The sequence below is a fragment of the Syngnathus leptorhynchus genome, chromosome 14 (genome assembly GCF_054491065.1).
Source record: "Syngnathus leptorhynchus isolate UIUO chromosome 14, UIUO_Slep, whole genome shotgun sequence".
In the NCBI taxonomy this organism is placed as follows: Eukaryota; Metazoa; Chordata; class Actinopteri; order Syngnathiformes; family Syngnathidae; genus Syngnathus; species Syngnathus leptorhynchus.
In genome coordinates this window covers 2,716,276-2,739,776 of record NC_141208.1, presented here as the reverse complement: position 1 = coordinate 2,739,776, position 23,501 = coordinate 2,716,276, and the positions used below count along the sequence as shown (strand labels likewise).

Genomic DNA, 23,501 nt, shown 5'->3' with positions numbered 1-23,501 from the left:
GCTAGGTGCTTGCGAATGAGTTCGTATTACTAATGTCACATATTTTAACGTCAGTTTAAAGACGTCCTTAATCGATTGGTGCATTTTTCAGGGTTGCAGCGCAAATACACGATCTCAGTTGTTTTTCCAGTAATTTTTAATTCCCTTTGTGATTTGTGTTTTAATTAAACTAAGTTGTTTTAGCTTTGTAGCTAATTTTTATTTAATATCACAAAAATTAAGTGTAAACTTTTTATATTCACTGTACATATAAAAAATGACAAGTTTTACTTTATGCGCTGAAAATGTTTAGGACATTTTCAAAAACTCATCTCAGATTCTCCATGGAATGCTCATAAAAATGCTTCTGGATGATAAAGATGTTCACGACAAGTCTCAAAGGTAGTAGCTTTGACTTGCTAAACGAGGCGATGTTGGTATTTAATAACTCAAGTAATTAAAATGTTGACAAGACTAATTGCTTTGATAATGACCTCACTGAAAAATGACTGTTAGTGTCCCACTTTGGAAACAATAACAGGAAGAACTGGAAATGTAACAATCATTTCTTTGAAGAGTTCAGAGAGTTTGCAGAGGTGGTAAAATTGCAAAAGTACTCCCATTTCGTATTTTTGTAGAATTACTTATTACTTGCGTTTATATAAAAATAGATGCACTCGAACAATTTTAGGAAAGGAACATTTGAACACTGTCGAGTGCTTTCTTGGCCTTTCCATTTATTTCATTGTCGAAAGATTTGAGACATGTTTTGAGTTAAGAGCATGGCTACCAAACAAATTAAACTCGTATATCAAGGCAAGGCTGTTTTTAGTATTGTAAATTGGCAAGATGTAATGCCAAGATATAATAGACTAAAATTGGGGATTTAGTGGTTAATGGGGGGGGGGGGTAGCCCAATGTTGAAATGAAATTTAACGCCGGATTCTTTCCGTCTGTGCATAGGTCACGTGACAGCGTCAATTTAATCCTCATTAAGCGTCGTAACAATGAATGCAGGAAGAGGCTGCTGCAGTGACGATGAACACCGGCTCACTATTTGGCAGGAAACGGCTCCTCTCGGCGGATTCCAAGAAAGCCTCAAGCGTCCCAGAAGTTCAAACTCATGACGAACAGTCTCCACCCCCTGGTGACGTGACGTGACCGCTCCTGCGCTGTTGTCCACGAGATAAAAGGCAAGAGACTTCATGATGACCAGATAGCGTCTCATCCAGCCAGCATTCTCTGCAGGGTTTCAAATATGTCATATTTATAAAACCAAATTTGAAGGATTGGTCACATAGTTCACACGCTTCATTTTTATGAAAAGCAAAATTTCAATCACATTTTGAATTGTATTCCTTTAAACTTTTAAAAAATCAATATCTTACTAATTAGTTATAGAAAGAAGTCTCAGACAGACAGACAGAGACAGACAGACAGACAGACAGACAGACAGACAGACAGACAGACAGACAGACAGATAGATAGATAGATAGATAGATAGATAGATAGATAGATAGATAGATAGATAGATAGATAGATAGATAGATAGATAGATAGATAGATAGATAGATAGATAGATAGATAGATAGATAGATAGATAGATAGATAGATAGATAGATAGATAGATAGATGTTAAAGTGTAAAGTGTATTTTTTGTTAGTTTCAGTTTTTTTTATGATGACTATGTATAGGAGCGTGTTTCTGAATATAAAAAAGAGAATGTATAGTAAGGCTTTTTAGTAAATAAATAGAGCATTTATAGTAAGGCTTTTTAGTGAAAAAATGACCATGTGTAGTACAACTTTTTTGTGTGGAAAAAATGACTGCTTTTTTTTTTTAAATAAAAAAATATTTTTCAATGCAAGTCACGTGAGGGCGCCCGAGTGCCTTTAGCTGTAGTCAAGACGAAGAAGAGTTGTTTCACCCCTGTGTTTTGGACCGTGGAGGAAAGATGGCGAGCTCCAAGGTGAAGCAGGACATGCCTCCTCCCGGAGGTTATGCCGGCTTCGACTACAAGCGAAATTTACCCAAAAGAGGACTCTCGGGTACGCGCAACACACTCTCATCTTGCAAAGTTTGCAACAACTAAGTACAGAAAGCGCCTCGGACTAGCCTTACTTAAAGGGGCTCAATGCTAATGCTAACAAGCTACAGCGATGGCTTGAATGGAGAAATAACAGTGACTTTTGTTTCAAACTTAAATTGGTATTTGCACAAATATGGTAATAATTGTTACTTACCTCTCAATGCTGCATATGAAGATCTCCTCGCGCTAAATTACCTTTATTTTGAGATCTACTGAATGCAGCTTGCACAGATACGTGACGTGATATTGGATTATTTCCTGTTGTGTTTGTCACAATTAGGAATAACTAATTTTAGCAATTAAACTCACAAATCCCTATTCAACAGGTTATAGTATGTTTGGCATTGGCATCGGCATCATGATATTCGGCTACTGGAGAATTTTCAAGTGGAACCGTGAGAGGAGGTAGGAGGAGCATTAGTGGGTTTGCTGTTTTTTTTAGGAAAACCGGTACATCTCAAGCACTTTGACCTTTTGTGTCCCACAGGCGCTTGCAGATCGAGGAGCTGGAAGCTAGGATAGCCATGATGCCGCTATTTCAGGCGGAGCAAGACCGCAGGTGACGGACCGGACCGTCTTGCTTTATGTAATGTTGAAGCAATCAACCGAAAAGGCAAAACCTAATCAATAGAAACACGCATCAGTCACGCGTCCCAATACTTTTGTTCAATTGAAAAATGGGTCGCTTCAAACTAAAGGTTCTGTTTTGAGTTAATTAAGTAAAAGCTGGAATTCCCTTTTTTCTTTTTTGTCTGATATGCAACCAAATTAAACATGCAATATAATTTTAAAAATGGTTAATATTGTGTTTACCTATTACGGTATGGCTCGGTTTGTAATGTGGATTTTTTTTTTAATTGTTTTTAAATATTTCTTTGGCAGGAACTTGCGGATGTTGAGGGAAAATTTAGAAGAGGAGGCAATTCTCATGAAGGATGTTCCCGGGTGGAAGGTAAAACAGCAATGCTTTCAAGTACCTCAATTAGAGCTCACTCGTATAGAAAAGTGACTTTTCAATTGACGTACGCCATTGTGAAACTTTGACCTGATGCGAAAATCTCAAGCTTACCAGCAGCTTGTAATCATCAAAACGTTTGTCTTCCTCCAGGTGGGCGAGAACGTCTTTCACACGGATCGCTGGGTACCCCCTATGTCTGAAGAACTCTTCAACCTCAGGCCCCGGGAAGAGTTTTTGCACAAGCGCTTTGGCTTCTTGTGGTACGTGTAAGTCATCCCAAGATTGGCCGGCCCGCTCGCTTCCCAACGCCACGTAGCCTCGGCTTCGTCTGCTTTGTACATGTTCCGATATTAAAGATGCATTTTCTGTTCCCACTTTTTCTCTTGTGTGTGGATGAATTATTTTGACCAAAGCACTGAGCATTTTCATAGGTTAATCAGTTGCAATGTCAAGTTTGTAGTCTATTCTCTCACATTAGTGTAGCTTAAATTTTGAAATTCAGCAAGTTTGAGGGCTATTAGCCAAAATTTTGTTTCCAACAGATTTCTACTCTTGATCTTAAATTACACAGCACAATTGGGGGTGGGTGGAACAATTCCCATTGTTCATTTTATAATATACTCCAGGAGTATGTAAATGAAAAAAATACTTGAAATAATGAAATGGAAAGCCAAGTAATTTTAGTCAATTTATTTAATGGTTGGAGGAGCATACTTTCATACATTTTCAAAATAATCAATCTTGGAACTCCTTCAGTGATGTGCACGTGTGTCCCCGCTGGCATTTTTCTTTAAGCACGCCGACGCTTAACCACTCTGAGCCAGAACTTATCAGGCTTCACTGTAGCAATCGGTTGGGCCTGAAAATTCAATCGGCAGATATTGGAAAAAAATATACATAAGTGGCACATTGAATTATAAATTGTACAAGACTCATTATCCCTATAAGTTTGACACATTAAGGTATTTCCAGAAATACATTTCCAACTCGACGGAAAAATATTCTTGGGTTGCAGGATAGTCATATTTTCAAGTTAACCGATCAAAACAAGGACTTAACATTGTTATCTAAAATAAATATTTTGACAAAAAACATTTGGAAATAAAAATCTCAATTGTAACCATGGAATGGAATTAATGCAATCCGTATTGGGTTCAGTTTTTTTTTTTCCTGAACAAACATATTTGGGACATTTAGCGAAATAAAACATACCCATTAGCTCCGGCTGACCTCGCCACCCATTGCCAGGCGTCTCTGGCGGAAACTCCGTTCAGCTGTGACATCCACAAGTCCAACCATCAGTTCAACCTGGAGAAAAAGAGAACATGTCAAATCTGTGCATCAATACCATGATGCAACCCAAATACAATTAAAAAAAAAATAAAAAAATCCAACAGCATGCAACACTATTCATGGGCCTGAAACTCACCACTTAGTCAAATGTAAGACGTAAGAGTACATTTTTTTAGGAGAATCTTTTGTGGGTCGTTACAAGGGGAGGCAAATTAGAGGACTAATGCAGTGAACTCAAGTGGACAGGTCAGTACAATCCATGACTCAAAAGAGGCCAGTGCTTTTTTTTTTTTTTTGGTTGCCGTTTTGGTGAACTGATGGAGCAATTACATTCCAGGAGCTTCACAAACATTTCCTCAGGTATTAAAAAAAAAAAAAAAGAATTCGGAAAAAGGAAGGCCATGTCATGTTTGTGGACGACTTGTGAGGCAAGAGGACTAGAAAAAGAGCGACTGAACTTGAGGGCATTCATGGAAACAATGACAACTGAGTTGGAAGGATGTGAGCAAAGCAAAAGGAGATTTTTACCTCACGTGCATTGGCCTACTCTCTCTCCACATATGACCTAGGCAAGAGAGCAGCTTTCATCTCTGAGCAGCACTTGTTGGTAGGCGCAACGCTTCATTCTCCAAGGACTTGTGGGATTTGGAAGTAGCTGACCTCTTGAATGTAATGAAGCATTAACATGACCAGACACCAGCTAAACGTTCCCAGCGACTGACTCGCTAGTAGAGGGTTCGAGCCTGCACGTTTCACGTCGCCCAATCAAAGTGTGAAAAAGTCGGTCCGTTCTCAATGGAGGTTCAGATTGGGAAGCAGTCGGGCAGCTTTTGTTGACTAACTCAAATTTAGACTTCTAGTAATCAACTAACGGACACGCCGCTAAAATAACGTCCCCCCATGCGACACTTTTTGAGGCAAGAATCCAAAGATTATTTTCCACAATCTGTTTAATGGGCTCCATGAAGCCGAACTGACAAAAAAAAAAAGGGACCATACAAAGAACAAAGTACAAATCTGTTCCCGATCGTGAATTTGTTGGGTTGGTTTTTTTTTTTTTTTGGAAACGAAGTTACATTTTTGTTTTGATCGTTTGACAGGATTAGTTCCAATTTACAGCACATTTTTAAGAAATGCAAAATGTTGAGCACAGAAGATACCTTGGACAGACTGTAGCATGCTGCAATTAGCAACTTCATGAACAGCCGGCCACTTCGGATTTGTAGTTCACCAGTCTGAAAGGAATTCACGCTTTTGGGAAATTGCACACACAGGAGGCGCCAGCTAACCTAAGTTGAATTGTTAAAAAGGAAATTTGGCCTTCTCCCCTCCCCCCCAAGTCTGTCAGGGCAAATGAATCTCGGTCCTCAGAGTGAAAACCTCGGAGGGAGGTCAGTCGGTGGTAACCTCATAGAAACAAATGAGCCCCATCAACGGCATCGATATATATATATAAAAAAAAAAAAAAAAAAGACTGAAAACCAGCAAGCGTTCTGGGGGAGGAAGAAAAATTAAAGGGCTCTGTGTGTGGCTGCGCAAAAACAAAAAAAATCCACGGCCTTGCCCGGTCGGACACCAAAATTCGAGGCTTCATGGAATTGACCTACTCCTAACGGTTAACGAGAGTCGGGAAGGATTTGTGGTGCCCCTCCAAGCAAAGCCAACAATGTCAACTGCCATTTCCGTGTTTGAACGCGATTTCGTTTTTTTTTTTAGCTTAAAAAAAGTAGGGGAATGACCAAAACTCAGGGCTACATTCGTTTTAAGATGCTTGGTTACTACAACAGAACTACAAAACTAAGGTCAGCAATAACAACATGGACGGGTTTCCTTGAGGAGCGCATCTTTGAAATACAGCCAGCCAAGTGATGATCTTGAATCGGGGAGATGTTTAGTTGTTTTCAGCTGAGGATAAGAAGTGGGCACACAGGTAAAGACACTGAAAGTTCCTTAACAACATCCCACTCAACCCACCACAGTCCAGAAGCCCTCCCACACTTTTTTTTTTTTTCTTGAACAAAGGGCTCCCCCCCATTTCAGCGAGAGCCAAGCAACTCCACTATGGTGCGCCAGCCTTGTTTCAATGCAGGGTGGGAAAAAAATTTGGTCGCCTTCCCAAAAGACATTGACTAGGCATCGAGCAGCAAAGGTGTAACAAGACAGATGTGATATGTTGGGGCTGTGTGTGGGTGTGGTCCCAAAACTTTAGACTGCTTTTAACAATTGAAGAAAAAAGTTGCGTCACATGAAAAGGAAGGGGGGAAAAAAAATAAATCAACAAATATTGAACAGTGAGGTGTGGTTCCAGCCCCAACATAAATCTACTCGGTATGAAAGCAACATCAATGCCTACCATAGCTGTCGTATCCATCGCGGTACGTGTTGGAACGGTCGCCGCCATAGCCACCTTGTCCCCTGGAACAAATAGAAATTTTAGCAAAAAATAACAAAACTTCCTAAGCAAAGTCAATGCTCAAAATATCCATACCTATTGTCTCTATAGCTGCCAGAGTAGCCGCCACTTCTGTAGCCGCCGCCGCCGCCACCACCACCACCGCCGCAGCTTCTGTCTCCGCCTCCAAAGCCTCTATCATTGTAACCCCTGTCACCACCACCGTATCCCCTGTCTCCATTATAACCACCTAAAAAAAACAAAAAAACAGGCACATTAGCTTTGCTCTTAATAAAATACTGAATTCCCATAAAAAGGTTGGGACTAATCGCCCACCTCTACCTCTGGAACTCCCAAAACGGCCTCCACCGCCACCACCTCGTGGTCCGCCGGAGCTGTATCCTCCCCTGGAGCGACCGCCCTTTCCTGCTTCGTCCACACGGATAGCCCGGCCATCCAGAGTCTGTGGAAGACCAGTTCATTTTGTAGATCTCCAATCACACAATGCTGCTTTCATTTCACCATATTGTGATTTACCTTTCCGTTCATGGCTTCCAACGCATCCTTAGCATCTTCCACATTTTCATATTTCACAAAGCCAAAACCACGGGACCTTCCAGTCTCTTTGTCTCTGATCACATCCACTGGGGGAAGGGGGAAAAAAAAAATTTAAAACGAAAATAAAAAATTCTCAGACCACGTGGAATTGTAAAAGTGAGACTAAAAGATGAGAATGTAAAGGAACGCGTTAGCACAGAAATCGATGGAGGGATGAAAACAATTAAGGCCCACAATAAACGTACCCTTTTCGATGGATCCATATTTGCCGAAGGCCGACGCCAAGGAGTCTTCGGTCGTGGTGAAATTCAAACCGCCAACGAACAATTTTCCCTCGTCCGACATCTTCAAAGTAGGAAGAAACCCCAAAAAATAAATAAAATGGAACAGGTGCTCATAGCGGATTTTCAAACTACGTCATTGCGTATTGCGCCACATTCATAGGGCGAAAGTAGGTCAATCGTCCAATAATAGCACATTTGGAAAAACAAAAGTAGTCTACCTGAATATCTAATTTATGTAATACCCGGCCGGAATAAAATCTCTCCGTCGACAACAAAGTATACTATGGATGAAAACCAAGCGCCAGGCCTCGAGGCCGCAAACGTGGTCAGCAGTGTTAGCCTGATGCTAACTAGCATTTTCTTCCCCTTTCAGCGCCATTTTAAGTGCGGCGCTTCCTCTACCCGCTTTGTTACGCATACTGCCACCATTGCAATCTTTGCATCACACACGCAGCCGCTCACACAATTACAAAAATTTATCAAACGCTTATATTTAAAAAAGAGCTTAACAATAATCGATATCATGTAAACGCTTTGAATACATTTTGCACTTCTTTCAATTTCTCACATGAAAAACATTCTCAAATCTAAGAATTGCTCTATTGTGGATTAAAGTATCTATATATAACGAAGCATTGGAAAAGCCGCTTTGTACGGTACAAATTATTATGTAGAAGTCGTAAAAAGAAGAAACCAGCTACCTTTGTGTGAGTGAAGATTTCACGAACGACCGCGAGGAGCTGCAGAGGGAATGAGAGCGCTCAGAGACCGTGCAAGCCTTTTGCTGTGGCGATGCTCTCGATCCACAGCGACCACCAATCGGGGCGGACCACGTGACTCAGCATACGGTTGCGTTTGCAGCACTTTACGTTGAAATTTGCTCACTTCCACTAAGCGCTTCTCTCTCTTTTATAGCGTGACGAATTTTCAAAACCGTAAATAAACAAAGGATACTATCACCAATCACTCATTGAACATGTTTGAAAAGCGCTGTGACGTTGCTTTGTGTGTCAAAAGACGTGATCGTGATGTTTTTTTTTTCTTCCTTAAACACAGCAATGCTATTTGTGACATAATAAAACAGCCCATCCGTGTTTACGTGAATTATGATTACTTTGCGAAATCTAACATTTTTCTGCTGGGTTTTTTTTTTGTGTGTTAAGATCATCTCGAAAGGATACATCTGGCTAATAGGTTGCTTTATGAATATTTTGAATTATTGTTTTAAATTTCTGATATTAGTAATACTAAATTGCATTGTGCGTCAGAGTGTGTGGTTTTAATGGAGATCTTGTTTTTCTGGATTTAAAGGAATATCGAGAAAAGCATTCGTGTCACGTGACGTGCCCCTGCGGGTCATAACGCCATTCTGCCTCTTTGGCGCTCTTTTGTGCCGACCTTATGTGACGTCACTGACGTCGTGTCGACTTCGACTTAAAATGGCCGCTTCCCCCGCTATAGTGTTGGACCCATTATCTCTGAAGCTAGTCATGTGTTTTGTATTGTCTGTATTAGTAAGTAATTGATAATAAACAAATAAAGAAGTCTACCTTTGTTGTTCAGTTTTGCGGTTGAAGTCATGACCACAGATTGGTAGTTTCTAGAATGCCCCCCATTGACCAGATATGGTTACTGCATTTGGAGGAACACTGAAAAATGCTCTTCCACTACCTCACATAATCATAATTTCAGTCTACATTTATGTCATAGTTTGGCGGCGTGTCATTGGGATTTTTTTTGTTTTGATGTGATGAGGAGCATTTCAAAGAATGAATCGATGCAAATACATGCCTTTGGCATTTAATACAAGTTCAATCAAGTCGAGCAACATTTTATGAGTGACAAAGTTTATGAGACTGCTGCTCCCTCACTGACTGCTAATGTAAACAGTGCCACCTTGTGGTCCATCTGAAAATATTTCATAATCACTTCTTGATATGGGGGAATGAAACTGTCAAAGTGTTTGAACTTTTTTTAAGTCTAATTGTACTTGGAGCAAGGATAATATAGTCAGTTATTTTCAGTTATGCATAAGCAAAGAAGATATGTTGGAATTAAATGACCCAAATTGTGTTTGGTCAGTTCTTTCTTTTCATAACTCAATGAATAGTAGCGTGTGCACAAGGGATGACTGGCACACATCGTAACTTCAAGTCCACTGCCATGGAGATTAGGGTCGATGGTGGCGCCGATACGGGTGAGCTGGTTGTGAAACTTGGGAACTCCTGCGACTTTGCTTGTGATGACGCCGTTGGTCCAACAGAGACTGCAAGTGCTTTAGCTTGCCGTGCAGCGTCTGATTCTCTTCTGAGTTTATGTGGGCTTGGCGAGCCTCTTCAGCCCTTTGTTTGGACTTGTGCTCCGGTGCTGGCGGGTCCAAAGTGGGACAGAGGGATGTCGGAGCCCCTTGGTGTAGTGAGGCAGCTCTGAGGAGGTCATCGAGGATCTGCAGAATAATGGCGATACCGCGGTGACGATGGCTAACGTTGCTCCGACTGCACGGCACCAGAGTGCCTGATGGGGAATTCAAGAAAATTGTATTTCACATTCTCTACCAGTCATGTGATATTATTGATAATATTGTCACCAAAATCAATCAATCGATGCTTAATACAAGACTTTTTATCCAGAATTTGATCCAGGAACCTCTCAAATGTGATCTGAACACGCTAACCAAGACATTTTTGGGGGGCAGACCGATATGAATTCTTCATCAATCCGGACTCACCTGAGAAAGTTCCAGAGAACACCCCTTGAGAGTGACTGACCAAACTTTCGATGACTGCGCCCGGTTGCTGATTGGATTCAGCAGCGAAGGAAGGAAAAGTCTGTAACATATCAAGGACGAGAATATAAACAGTGTCTGGGACAAGACAATGTATACAATCCAACTGGGCTGACCTCTCTGACGGTGGAGGCGGGTAACGGACTCCGAGGTGCACCAGTGGAGTCACTGGAACTGGTGGCTGGAAGCGGGCAAGCTGCTTGGAAGGAAGGCGTTAAAAGAGTGGCGTGTGGACGGGAGTGATGAGAAGTTGCTCGGCCGTGGCAGTCCATAGAAGAAACAGCTCGGGGGTCGGATTGCGTGGCCGAGTATGCGAGTGGGGGAGGAGAAGCTGCCGACGTGGTGGTCATGTCAGTGGGGGAGCAGCAACTCCGAGCAGACCGGCCCATGTTGACCTTTGGGGGTGGACTGCTAAGAGCTCCCGGGGCTTTGTCCAGCTGCAGCTTAGCCACATCCTGAGCAGACAGCTGGAGCTGCACATGCATTGTGTGGACACCCACTGCCAGTTTAATGGCCAAAGATGAACGTCCAGACAGGAAATCGCTGATCTGCATGATTGCCGGGAAACAGAGTGGAAACTAGTATTACACAAGTAAACCTAGTCAACTACTAGTAGCCTCTTTATTGATAATATTGAATGTACATTTAGCACAGTGGTTGCTAACATTTGCACTTTTACCTCGCATTCTGTTAACTTCTCCAAAACTTCTACCATCCTCTTGACTCTGGCACTAGAAGACTGTGGAGGAAAATGAAATGATGTGAGGCAAAATGTGTGGTCATGTTCTCTGTTGTTGTTGTTTTTTTTTAACTTACAAATAACCCAGCTTCAACGACAACAGGCACCTGTAAGGTGAGTCTGGTGCCATCTGCTACACCTTGCTCCAGTAGTTTCCCTGTAGTCAATTGCCTATCACAACAAAAAGGGGAGAAATTGTTATATAATACTGTTCGAATGTGGTGGAAAAAGTTCTTTATTCAAGTAAAAGTACAAGACTCTAAATTGTACTCCATTCCCCCTGCATATTTAACTATTCAAAGTGAATTGAGGCACTCCCTTTAGACAGTCCTTTGCTGCCACCTTGTGGCTTTTACAGGCAATCCGAAAAATGAATACCCATGCAAAACACACGTACCTGGAAAAAAAATGTACTTCTAATGTACAATACTTGTACTTCGTTACTTCAACCACTTGGATGAGTATTTGAAGAAAAAGTGACAGATGCTTACTTGTCTCGGTGCAGGAGGACGATTCTGTCCTTGTGCACGTTCAGTTGACGAGAGAGGCGCGTCCTCAGCCCGTCCACAGTCTCTCCACTTGGGACGACGAGCACCAACGGGCCGCTGGTGGATCTCGAGTCGACGATCAGACGCATAGTGGAGAAGCTGCCTTCAAATGTACTCAATGCAGGTAGAGGGCACAATTGCAAAAGGCAATTTTAAAACCGCCTATGACGTTACGCCAAATATATTATCGCTCAAACTGTTCGACGACTAGGTTTTCAGATGAAATAAAGGTTGAGGGAGAAGATACAACCCTGCACACAATTCATAACTAGTATTCGTTAGGCGTCTGCACCCGTTCTACTACCACAGAAGACGGTCTTCGGTAAGACCCGCCCATTCAAACTCACAGCCAATCAGAGAGAGAGAAAAGGTCGTCCAATAGAAACGGCTGTTTTGGAGAAGATACCGTCAATGGATCCCACAAATAATACAAACACAAGCATTGTAACATTCAAAAAAATACATGACGATATAATAATAGACGTAATAGTTAGGTCCTTAAAATCCCCGACACACACCAAAAACCACATTTCCTATTTTAATGAACTTTTTCCTCAATGCTTATATAAAAAAAAAGTAAATGACAATGACATCATTCAAAACCAGATTCTCTTTTTGCTTTACTTCACACAATAAAAAAAAAAATCAATTTCAACATCAAATATTTTTGGATATAATTTGAGTTTTGCATAAACGTGTTCCTAATGACCATCCATCAATGTCCTATTTTAGTTTGCAGCACCACTGCAGTGGATTCCAACATATGTTAAGGGTTCACTTGATTGTTAAGACGATGAGAACATGTCTGCTCTTTGGATTGTATAAAAGGCCTCTCTGATCTCTCTGCCTCTTTAGTATTCACCTCTAGTGCGCAGTCGGCTTTTGGGGCTGCACCTGTCACATGATGCACGGATGAGAGAGAGAGAGAGAGAGAGAGAGAGAGAGAGAGAGAGAGCACAGCCTGTGAGGGCAGAGAAATGCGACGAATATGTGTCTCCTCTCCTCACTGGGGCTAAAAATAGGCACACCCACAACACCCCCTGCTTTTTCCGGTTTGCGTCACATCTTCACTCGCTCGCTCCAGTATCACCTACATACCGGACCCTTCTTATTGTTCTCATCTATCGCAATCGAGAGACATTGCATTCATTTATGTCCTTGGAATTGTGACGTATATGAGCGTCTACACACGTGAGCTGCATTTTCCTTGCCACACTCACTCATTCACTCATTCATTCACTCACTCACATAGGATAGCTTATGAGAAGGGAGGGGTGGCCTACTTGACATTCTCATAGTCTCGGCAAGAACAATTCCACAGGATGTCCAGCTCTTGGGCGCCTGCGCCGACGCAACTCTGACGTCAGAGCTAATGGAGCAAACACAGCACGCACGCACGCACATACGCAACACTGCGTTCTTTTTCTCCTTGGCATTCCTCCCGCACTTCTCAGCCATCATTCCCCAGATGTGCCAAATCCTCTGGCATGTCACACCTCAGAGCTTGGAAATTCACATAGTCACCCCAAAAAAATCACAATTACACCAAAGAAATGTGAAACGCCAGTTCATGAATTAACCAATAATGAATCCATCTATATGTAAATACCAGGTCATAAAAGCTGGAATTCTGGTTGTTGTTTTTTTCTTCATTACAACCCAAACTTTATGATTGTTATTTAAAAGCATTTGTCACCGTGTTTCAGGTCAATCTGTTCGGTTGCGTGCGTTAAGTGATTTCATTTCACTGCAGCTTGTTGTCAGGTTTGGAAACTAAACATAATAAACAGAGTGACCATTTTACAACAAGCCTACAAAAATACATATATTACGTATATCACTCGGTGCTTCATCACTTTGAATGTTCACTTACTTGCAGTCATATCAGGCCTCCAACTGAAATGTTTTTTTTCCCAGTGGGCCCAGTGGAGTCTTGGACAGGCTGTGGGGATGGCGTAATGCTGCCACCGTGTGGAATAAAATCAGACTACAACGTCGTCTTGACATGATGACGTTCATCACTCCTATGAATGAACAAAACAAAAAAAAACACACACACGCATCCAGTTAATTCAGACGTTGCCTTTTTTTTTATCTGCCAGTAAAAAATGAGGTAGCGTCTAATTCAACTGTATCACACCACTAATCGATGGATAGCAGCAGGATGTGAATGGGAGGGCAGAGGGAGGGGGATGGCTTAGGGTTGGGGAGGGGTGCATGGGGAGTCTCCGCCATCTCTCATCATCATCATCATCAGTAGAAGCAGCATCGTCAGGGCTGATCACGTGGTACGTCGGAAACAGGGACGGGGCGGGTAGAGTGGGTGTGTCCTATGGCGTGCGCTTTTCATTCATAACTCCGGCTCTTCTCCCAGCTCCCCCTGATTCAAGGATGCGGACGGGGGGCAGGCTGGACCGGAACCTTCGGTCCCTACGGATCAGCCCCGAGCTCAACGAGAACCACCACCACCACCACCAGCAGCAGGCACGCGCACAGGCGAGTTGATGATGTTGAGACTTTATAGTTTGATTACATAAGAATATGTTTGACGATCAGGTAGTCGTGGAATGATCGAGCTCACCGTGATTTATTTCCACCCAGGCGGGCTGGCAGCAGCGGGGCATGTGGGACGCGGGAGAGTGGATGAGGATGATGAGGTTCTCCGTGTAGTCACAGCCCGGCGGAGGGAAGCGGCTTCAACACCTTCTGTTTAGAACGTAAGATGCAACACACACACACACACGAGATATGATTTTGTTGGAAGTGAGTGAGTGGAGTGTTTGGATAGCTAGCACCCACCCAATCTACAAGAATTGCGAGAGTGTTTAAGGGCGCTGTTATGCCAAACAAAAATGACACCAAAATCATGAGAAATGAATACCTGAATGGCAACAGTTGAATTTGTAGGGTATTTGTACTTTATGCCATCTAGTGGAAGAGGGTGGAATTGTTCCGATTGTCAGTATATGTCGCTGGCATAGATTAAAAAAAAAGATACCCAACTATTTTGATTATTTTTCTTTTTACAAATGCATGAAATTATGACTTTTACTTAACGTGAAAAAAAAAGTGTGTTGGGTCCCTGCCTAATGAGTATTCTCTTAAAAATTCTACTTTTATTTCCAAAAATATTTCATTTTTTTATTCTCTTGGAGAAAAACGACTATTTCTGGGATTAAGTTTATTGATGCTTTTTTTTTAAATTAAATTCTTAGTTTACTTAAAAATACAAAAAACACGAGTGACTGCAAATAATGTTTTTTTTCCCCCTCAAATATATATAAAAAAAGTAACATTTCTTTTCATAGAATACAAGGCATTATTGTGCAATTGCATTACTAAGCACATAAATACAAATAATGACTTCTCGAAGAATGTCATTCAGCTCATCAGACAAATTGTGTAACAACTGAATCATTCATTCTCACATTGGGCGATAATCTACATCAAAGCCGGCCTATAATTACACGAAGAAACCCTTTTGATCTTCCCCAGAAAATTGAAATAACCCACCGATTATGACTCATTAACCACAGTAAGCAGAACGTGTGGTCAGGTGTATGTGTGTGTGTGTGTGTGTGTGTGTGTGTATGTGTGCGTGCAGAGCTCATCATCCTAACAAAGCTACCTTAGCACACTGTTGGTATGAGATATTACATAAAATATCATCTGAGTCACATGGCTTGAGAATGTGCAGCAGTGAGCGCTTTGTGTGCATATGTGTGTGTGTGTGTGTGTGTGTGTGTGTGTCAGGAATGCTAGCAAGGACTTGACGTGTACATAATGTGAGTGCTTTTGCCTCATTCTGTCTCACAAGCAAATGGAAAAGTTCCATTGTTTGCCAAAACCATCTGCGATACAAAACAATCTGTTTTACAGAACATGCATTTTCAAAAGCCACGCTATCTCCGCCAATGCTAATCCTTTACCTTTACAGCAGGGCGCTCAAAAGCGATAAGATTTTTCCGAACGAGGGAGGGCTTAATCCCCCCCAAGGCTTCTAAAATAATCAAGCGTGAGGACGTGTCCAGATTGTGATTGTTCGAAAGCCTTTTATACTAATTATTTGTTGAGCTGGGAATTACTGTCATCAGCGATAACAGCTTTAGAAGAGTGTTGCAGAAAAACGGAAAATCGGTCCTTTTCTATAAATGGCCCCAGCCTGTGCTGGGGATTTTTTTTTTTTTTTAATCAATATTTATCAGACACTGTTGACATAATCACTCCAAAATGGTTGTAATCCAATCATGACGGGACCGACCGTATATCAATAGCAGTTGTCGGATACTTTCTGACTTTGGTGGTCCTCTGCAGGCTTCGCCCACTCTGACCTGGACCATGAGCAATGATTCGCCTGCTCTGACAAGTCTGACGGACAACTCTACTGTGAGTAACCCTGCGCCCGCCGCCAACACAAATGTGTTCATGTTGTAGTCTGAAAGATGGTCGCCCAACAAACGTTCCATTTCCCTGTAGGCCTTCGATGAATGTAGGCCAGGTCTGAATATAAAATAGTGCACGCTTGCTGAGGCATGTATGAGCACAAAAAGGCCGGATATTTCGTTAAATTAAAAAAAAATAAAAAATACAAAGGCCAGCACAGTGGAATAGTGGTTGGCACGTCTGCCTCACAGTTCTGAGGTTAAGGGTTCAAATCTTTTCCTGTATGTTCTAACTGCGCTTTCCCACGATTAGGCCTTACACATTGTAAGCCTTAAAACAACCAAAACTTGGGCCCAGCCTTAACATTAGCATCAGCGCTAACATCCATTTAAACTTTGCACAGCCTATATATATTCAAGTTGTTCATCCCCAGTAACCCAGTGAACGACCCGTAAGAGATGCGGGAGGCTCGGCTCAGCTCGCTTTGGGGATTGCTCACGAGCGTCTGCATCCTCCTCCGTTTCCATTTTTAGCCTTTGGAGGCCTCATTCCCCCCCCCCCCCCCCCCCCCCCACTCATTGAGAAGCGTTTGAAAATTGAATTAAGGGGTTTGGCTGACGTTTCGATTAGCCTCCGCGAAGCTCGCTCGACCAAGAGTATTCATCAACGAGAGTGCTAGTGCGAGTCTGCCCGAGGATAAGAATCGCCGTGAGGAGCTAACAACTCCTCAGTGTTAATTCAAATGCTCACCCCCCCCCCCCCAAAAAAAAAACTCCACAACTTTGACAAAAATACATGTTTGCACGTGGGTGCAGCCGACACGCCGAGCGCGAAATAGAACAAACGTCCCCATCTTTTTTTTGAGAACAAAACCAGAGTGCGGCATGGAGCGGAAGTCGCCTACGACTTAAAAGCGGTCCCGCTGCTTTTCCCCACCAGGATGTGCCTCTGTCGGCGGACCAGGTGGAAAATTATGTGCTGCTCTTGGTACTGCTGAGTGTTTTCACCGGGGGGACGCTGGTACTGCTCTCCCTGTTGCTGCTCTTCTGCCACCGCTGCTGCATGGGTGGGCGACGTTACTCTAGGTGAGCGCTCTACACTTAATTTCGATAACCGCCGAGCATCCGTAGAATCGTTATCAGACGTTTGCAGAAGTTGAGCCGATTGTGTACGATGAAATACTAAAACGCCAAAAACTCAACATATATGTGCTAGTATTGGAAATGATAAGAGATGTGTCCTTTTTCAGAGCAAGCGATGACCCCGAGAAGACAAACACGACTTACGTTGACGATTCTCAGCCCACCCAAGGTCAGGAGTCGAGCGGTCACCATTTCCGCGTATCCGTCGTGACTTCTCATACTGGGCTGCCTCGTTCAGAGATCACCATTCGACTGGATGAAACGGACGCTCTGTCAGCTTCCAGCTGCCACGACGGGGAATCCGAGAAGTTGGTTTCCACCATGCTGACGGCTCGCAGAGTTTCCTTCAATGAATCTGCGTTGTACGAACAGGAGAGGATGACAGAGGATAAAGGACGCAGGTGGCAAAGCATCAAACTTTTTATAATCTCACGGGACGATTTTTTTATTTTAAAAGTCAAATTGGCAAATTTGCATTTTTAGATACACTCTGACTGAGGGGGATTTCCATCACCTGAAAAAAGCTCGGCTGACTCACCTCCATCTGGCGCCGGCCCCGTGCGACCTGAAGATCCTCACCATCATGGAGTGCGACTCAACCGAGAGCAGTTCTGTCAACATTAACGAAGCGCCGACTCCCAAACTCCCCCTCACGATCTACCAGGTAATTGCCATCCATCGTACCTCAATTAAGCAGAACTTCAGATGGACAATATATTCTTTCTCTGTCAGCCAACTGAGAGAAGAGTGTCTGACTGGTTGGGTCAAAGCCTTAGTGGAGGTCTACCAGGTGACACGCATCACTCCATCGTCCTGGATCAGATTCCCAGACGGGGCTCCCTGACCGTAGGCGTCGGCCATAAGGTTTCCCGAACTGAACATCTACAGTCTTTTGGCTAAACTTGAGTTTCAATCGCCAGATGGAGGTTCTTGCGGGCAGAGGAGGAGACCACATGACTACCAATACTTCTGGGCAGACTTCAGTTTTACAGTTCTTGTCAAAGCTTCGACGCCACACCAGTCTGGAGGGAGCTGGACCTTATTTCAAGCGGTGGAAGTTTGATGGGAGTCACCGGGCCGCCAGTCTCGACGCTAAAGGTTTGTGAAGCAGTGTTACCATGAAACCTATGAACCGTTATTAAAAAGTGGGATGGGTCAACCAGGGTCGCCGAAGAAAAGACCCTTCCAGCGGCAGAGAGCTGCGAGTGAAACCACTGACCACACGGAGGATGATTCTTCTCTTCGAAATGGTGCAACGGAGTCTTTCCCACAAACTCCGAGTCAGACCAGTGGCCTTCAGTCTCTATCTGCTGAATCTCTGACTCAACCTTCCGTGGATCAAACCACCTCCGTCTTCTTCCACAGGTAGATCAGTCATCCGGTATGACTCGAGAGCCTTTGCAGGTCTTGATTAAATGACCCCTTTGTGTTCAGGCAAAATCTGGAGACTGTGGTGGGAGAGTTTGGTTTTAACAGCGGGAGTGAAGTACCACCGTGGGAAACAGATGATTGCTCTAACCAGAACACCTCAGACAATAAGTCAGGAATAGAGGAAGGATTCAAACCAGATGGGGTCACAAGGGCCGAGAGCGGCAGGGTTGATACAAAACCTCGAGAGGAGGAGGACTTGTTTGATCCGCAGCAGGAAGCCAAAGTTGTTCAGTTTGAAGATTCACCCACGGAAACTGGAGACGGCGTAATGTCAGATCTGAGGCAAAATTGTGAGATGGAAGTGGATGAAGACGTGCTGTTAGGAGTTGACGGCAGACCAAGGGCAGATTCGGGTTCTTCTCTTTCATTTGGGTTTCGGCAAGAGATCTTGGAGGCTCAACCATCTCTTTACAGAGACATCTGGAGCTTGCGAGCCTCCCTGGAACAATACGCCTCCTCGGACCAGAGCAGCACCGACAGGGAGTCCATCCGTAGCGATGCCGAAAGCGTCTCGTCACTCGGCTGCGGCGGAGCCCGGACTGGGCAGTTGAGTAGCTGCTTGTCCCAAGACCTGGATGATGAACCTGACGCAGAAGGAGAGGTGATGGAGGGCGACGTTAGAGGGGCGGCGGGCGGGGCCGGCGAGATGGGAAGTGGTGTGGACGGAGAGGTGGGGAACCGCAAGCTCCTCCAGATGGATAGCGGCTATACCTCCATTGAAACGCCATCCAAGGGGCCGGAGGAGTTGCGAATTTTTGGGATTCCCGCAGCTCCTCGAGGGAAGACGGCCACAGAGAGAAGGTTGTTCTTCACAAGCTCAGGGAGGAAAGGTTCCGTGTGCGAGAGCACTGACACCAAGTTGTTCCAGGAGGAGCTGGAAGACGATTTCACGGAAAGCACAGAGGAGAAACGCAAAAGTAGTCTCTCGCTCCACGAACCGTATCCCCCGGTCAAACCCCTTCATCCTAACAAACAAGAACCTCTGCCACACATATCATCTCAGCTCTTGAAGCCGACCTCTCAACCCTGCGTCCCTCACCGACCTCGTCTACATCGCCGCGACTACAGCATCGACGAGAAGACGGACGCTCTTTTTAACGAGTTCCTTCGACACGACCCGAGGTTCGACCAGCCGGATTCGCCGTTTCGGACCAGGCACCGCTCCAGAGTACACCTGCGGAAACAGTGGCAAAGACACAAGCAATACAGCGACCCCGGATCGGGGGCCGGGGGTCGCTACTCGCCATCTCTGGAGAGGCAGAGGTTCACGCCGCTCCCGAGAGGTGACAGCGCCAGTTACCCTCTGGACACCAGGTACCACAGCACACTATCGCGTATCGCCAGCGCGGCGGACGAAGAAGCCAGTGAGATTGCGGCCTGCGAGGAGGCGGCTAAAGAGAACGCACAGGACGCAGGCGCGTCGGAGATGAGAACCGACCGGACCGCCAGCGGCCAGGACGACGTTCCTTCTTCCGACACTAAAAGCACAAGCGCTCAGCAGCCCCCAGCACGCTGTATGGACCCTCGAGTTGACAACAGGAACAACAACAGCAGCCTGTCCAGCAGCCTGACAGACAAACTGGCAGCGGCGGTGGAGGAGAGGCTCCACGGCGGACTACGGAGGGCCGAGCTCGTCCAGGGAGGAACCCGGAGCGTGGTCGCGGCATCTCACACCGCCTCGCCTGACCACAGCCCCAAGTAACTCTTGTATCCCAGATTTTCATACTCGAAATGGTCGATTATTCTGACATGTGGCGCATCACAAATACAGTGAACCCTCCCAAAAGCTATTTAAAAAAAAAAAAAAAAAAACTTTATCAAACACTTTAAAACGTACTGAAAGACAAACTTACTTTTAAAGTACAGTTCCTTAATTTGATAGCAACGCTTACTTGTTTTAATGCTGAACTCCAACACTCAAAGCCTAAAAATGGACAGAACAAAAATCCACTAGCTTAAAGCTAACAAATAATGTGAAACGTCATAGACAGGCTATTGGAAATTAGCATTAGGTCATTCTAAACTGTCAAACACAGCTCGTGTAACACACCCGAGCAGTAGGACTAAAAAAAAAAAAGCATCCAACAATACTCACAGATAAAAAAAGAAAAATTGCGACGAAGCAAGGGAACATCACATTCGAACCTCACCGATGGCGGCATTTCCTCTCAGACCTGAATCTCCACTGTGATGCCATGTGCTTGGACGTGTGACGCCTCTTTTACTTTTTTTTTTGTCCTGCTCGACATATTGCACAGAATAACAGAATTTAGCACATCCATCTTTAGAAATATTTTGAAACAAGTTGTGAGTTTACCGCATGCTACTACTACAAATATTACTGTATGTCAGAAAGTGCGTGTCATTGAAAGACTGTATAGTTTTAAACAAGAAATCATTTGTTGGGAAGAAACATCCATGTCACGATTTCTGTCATGAAAAAAAAACCAAAAAAAAAAAACAATATCCTCCGCAAGTGTCCTTTTGTGTGAAGGGAGTTTGTTTTTTCCCAAAAATATTTGCATAAATATTGGTAGGAAGTTCTATGACCAAAACAATTCTGTCCCATTGTGCATTACGGGTCAAAACATTAGGTACACCTGCACAGGGGGGGGAACTATTTTTAAGCTATTTTTTTTCCTACTTTACAGATTTTTTTTTTTTTTACCTGTTTGGGGAATGTTTTTTTTTTTTTTTTTACCCCCCCACAGATTTTGTTTGTCTTTTTTTCAGATTTTTTTTATTGGGAGTTTTGGGAGAATTTCCTGACTATATAGTTTTGGCTCCATCAATTAAAACCAAAATCTTATCATGGAACAAAGTATTCATTTAAGTCTTCCTTAATTTAAAAATAGTGCAATCGTACCTCCAATGTGCAACATTATCCATTTTGTGCCACCCCTACCCTTCCTTTAACTGAAATAGGCCAGGATCCATAAATCTTAACTGTACAGGCATTTTTTTGTCATAATAGTCATACGAGTATGAAGATAAGTTGCCCACTGTATAATACAATAAAAATCAATTTAGACAGCGGTAAAGGAGAAGACAAAAAGCATTTGAATAGCAATACTGTCAACTCGTGGTTTAGAGAGATTGCTGCAAAAAGTGTGTGTCTGTCACATGTTGAGCTTTGTATGCACTGTTTAACAAACTTCACATAGTGGATTCATTGTGGAGGACAAAAAAAAACCCCACCAAAAAAGATCTGGTCTTTTCCATGCTATCATCAAATTAATGTAAATGCTATTTAATGATTTTTATTGCTCATACAGTATAAGCAGCCATACTGTTTCCCCCATGGCATAATAAATTCTATTTGCAGTCCTATGCTTATCCTCAAAACACGTGAGTGTGAGAATTATTCTGGAACACTTGAAAATGGCAACTCACTCAATGGTGGTGGATAGAGTGATTGAAAACAACAATTCTGTTTGACCTTGCTGACGTAGAAAGTGCAGCAAGCACTCTTTTTCCCTCCCTTCCCACAGTCGTGACTCACCTGCTCTCTGATGTACTTCCAGAGGGGAGGGAAGGGGGCTGATGATAAGCTCTGCTTCCAAATAGGGGGGCTGCGGGTGGGGTGATGCACAACACAGCTGCTCCGGTGGGCTAGAGAAAGCTGAGTAGATGACAGCGGTCGCGCTGGTGTGATGGGATTAGATGTTAGCAGGCATGCAACACCGTCGGACGCTTGCTAAATACAAAATGAGGATGAGAGGACGTCAGGGACATGATTCAGGGTTCTCTCATACACCAATCAAATCTTATTTATGAAATGTGTGTGTATTAATCGGTCATCTCGAATCAACTCTGAGAGCTCCGCCGCCGAAGCTCGCTCACTTGGATTGAATTTCAAACAAAAATTCAACAAAAGACTTTTGGGATCTTTTTATATAAATAATTAAAAAATATTCATTGGAAACACAAAATTAAAAGGGAAAGCATTACTCCCCTCACAAGACTTCAGTCTGTCCTCTTCCAGCTTTGTACAGCATGCAGGTTGTATGTTGGTGAGGAACATATCACGGGTAGAAGTTATTTCAACAAATTATTTCATGTCCTCGCTATCCAGCTTTCAAATCCACGTCATATTGCACCGTGTATGCTCGTAGTGCTGCCAGTGAAGTGCTCGATGTGAACTAGTAGAATTTTGTCCAAATTAAGTGCTGACAAACAAGTAGACCTTAAGATGGCTTTCAAGGACAATCAATAAATGCTCAAACAACTTTCCATTCATCTTAAAAAATACATTTGTTTGCTTATTTCATTTTAATATTCTCGCACGGTCGATGTGCCTTTAAACTGCGATAAGGTTCTGGAAAAAAACCAAAAGGTAGTCAAAAGACACTTTTACCGACTTCGCAAATACTTATGTTGGGAAAAACAAAAACAAAAATTCCACCTTTAAGAGGGAAGAGTTGTTTTAATGCCGCCCGTGTCCACGCCATCCTGGCTGCATCTCCATCAGCCCCACCCCCGCTACTCCGGCTCTGAGTATCTGCTACACAGCGGCAAAGATGAAACATGAATGACGGGTCGGTCAATACTCCGGGCGCGACAGACGGACGGGCATGACGAAGCGGATGTCAGCAGTTTGAGGGAGTGACAACGTGCAAGAGGAAAGTGATCGTTTGTCTTGGGAGGAAAAAACTTTTGGAGGTGTCCTGCGTCCTTTCTGGCTGAGGTTTCAGTGGGAAAAATTTCCATGGGAATTTGCAAGATGACTAAAAAAAACATTTTGTCTGACACTGCTATTTTTGGGGATGCCCTTGTGATGCAAGTGGCATGAATTAACTACCAAATCCTAATCGTTCTTATTGGCAGAAAATTATAAAATTCAAAATTATAAGATCAAACCAAAAAAAAAAGTCCAGTGATAATGTCCCTGGAGTTGGTGTAAATAGATTTTAAGCATAT

General features: G+C 43.4%; 4 protein-coding genes across 5 annotated transcripts; 2 read left to right on the top strand and 2 right to left on the bottom strand.

The window, feature by feature from the left end:
• The first annotated feature begins 1,860 nt into the window (after positions 1 to 1,860).
• ndufa13 (NADH:ubiquinone oxidoreductase subunit A13) lies at positions 1,861 to 3,405 on the top strand. Its single transcript, XM_085930911.1, has 5 exons — positions 1,861 to 2,027; positions 2,395 to 2,473; positions 2,556 to 2,627; positions 2,951 to 3,020; positions 3,177 to 3,405. The coding sequence occupies exons 1-5, from the start codon at positions 1,934 to 1,936 to the stop codon at positions 3,294 to 3,296; spliced, it is 435 nt and encodes a 144-aa protein (XP_085787037.1). The 5' UTR covers positions 1,861 to 1,933; the 3' UTR covers positions 3,297 to 3,405.
• Positions 3,406 to 5,251: 1,846 nt separating this feature from the next.
• Positions 5,252 to 8,422, bottom strand: cirbpa (cold inducible RNA binding protein a). Of its 2 annotated transcripts, none has more exons than XM_085930909.1 (7): positions 8,255 to 8,422; positions 7,515 to 7,614; positions 7,249 to 7,355; positions 7,048 to 7,174; positions 6,808 to 6,961; positions 6,673 to 6,734; positions 5,252 to 6,224 (listed from the first exon to the last, which is right to left on the bottom strand). In XM_085930909.1, exons 2-7 carry the CDS (start codon positions 7,612 to 7,614, stop codon positions 6,211 to 6,213), a joined length of 564 nt encoding a protein of 187 aa, XP_085787035.1. In that variant the 5' UTR covers positions 8,255 to 8,422; the 3' UTR covers positions 5,252 to 6,210. The 2 variants fall into 2 exon arrangements, with proteins under 2 accessions (XP_085787035.1, XP_085787036.1); XM_085930910.1 differs by having other exon boundaries at positions 7,054 to 7,174.
• Positions 8,423 to 9,337: 915 nt separating this feature from the next.
• LOC147045950 (midnolin) lies at positions 9,338 to 11,718 on the bottom strand. The gene is made up of 6 exons (XM_085929416.1): positions 11,569 to 11,718; positions 11,155 to 11,248; positions 11,018 to 11,077; positions 10,455 to 10,886; positions 10,282 to 10,381; positions 9,338 to 10,067 (listed from the first exon to the last, which is right to left on the bottom strand). The coding sequence occupies exons 1-6, from the start codon at positions 11,712 to 11,714 to the stop codon at positions 9,724 to 9,726; spliced, it is 1,176 nt and encodes a 391-aa protein (XP_085785542.1). The 5' UTR covers positions 11,715 to 11,718; the 3' UTR covers positions 9,338 to 9,723.
• Positions 11,719 to 15,939: 4,221 nt separating this feature from the next.
• cbarpa (CACN subunit beta associated regulatory protein a) lies at positions 15,940 to 20,283 on the top strand. Its single transcript, XM_085929417.1, has 9 exons — positions 15,940 to 16,011; positions 16,948 to 17,093; positions 17,258 to 17,319; positions 17,389 to 17,551; positions 17,634 to 17,814; positions 17,883 to 17,996; positions 18,071 to 18,248; positions 18,314 to 18,515; positions 18,585 to 20,283. Exons 1-9 carry the CDS (start codon positions 15,964 to 15,966, stop codon positions 20,281 to 20,283), a joined length of 2,793 nt encoding a protein of 930 aa, XP_085785543.1. The 5' UTR covers positions 15,940 to 15,963.
• The last annotated feature ends 3,218 nt before the right edge of the window (positions 20,284 to 23,501 follow it).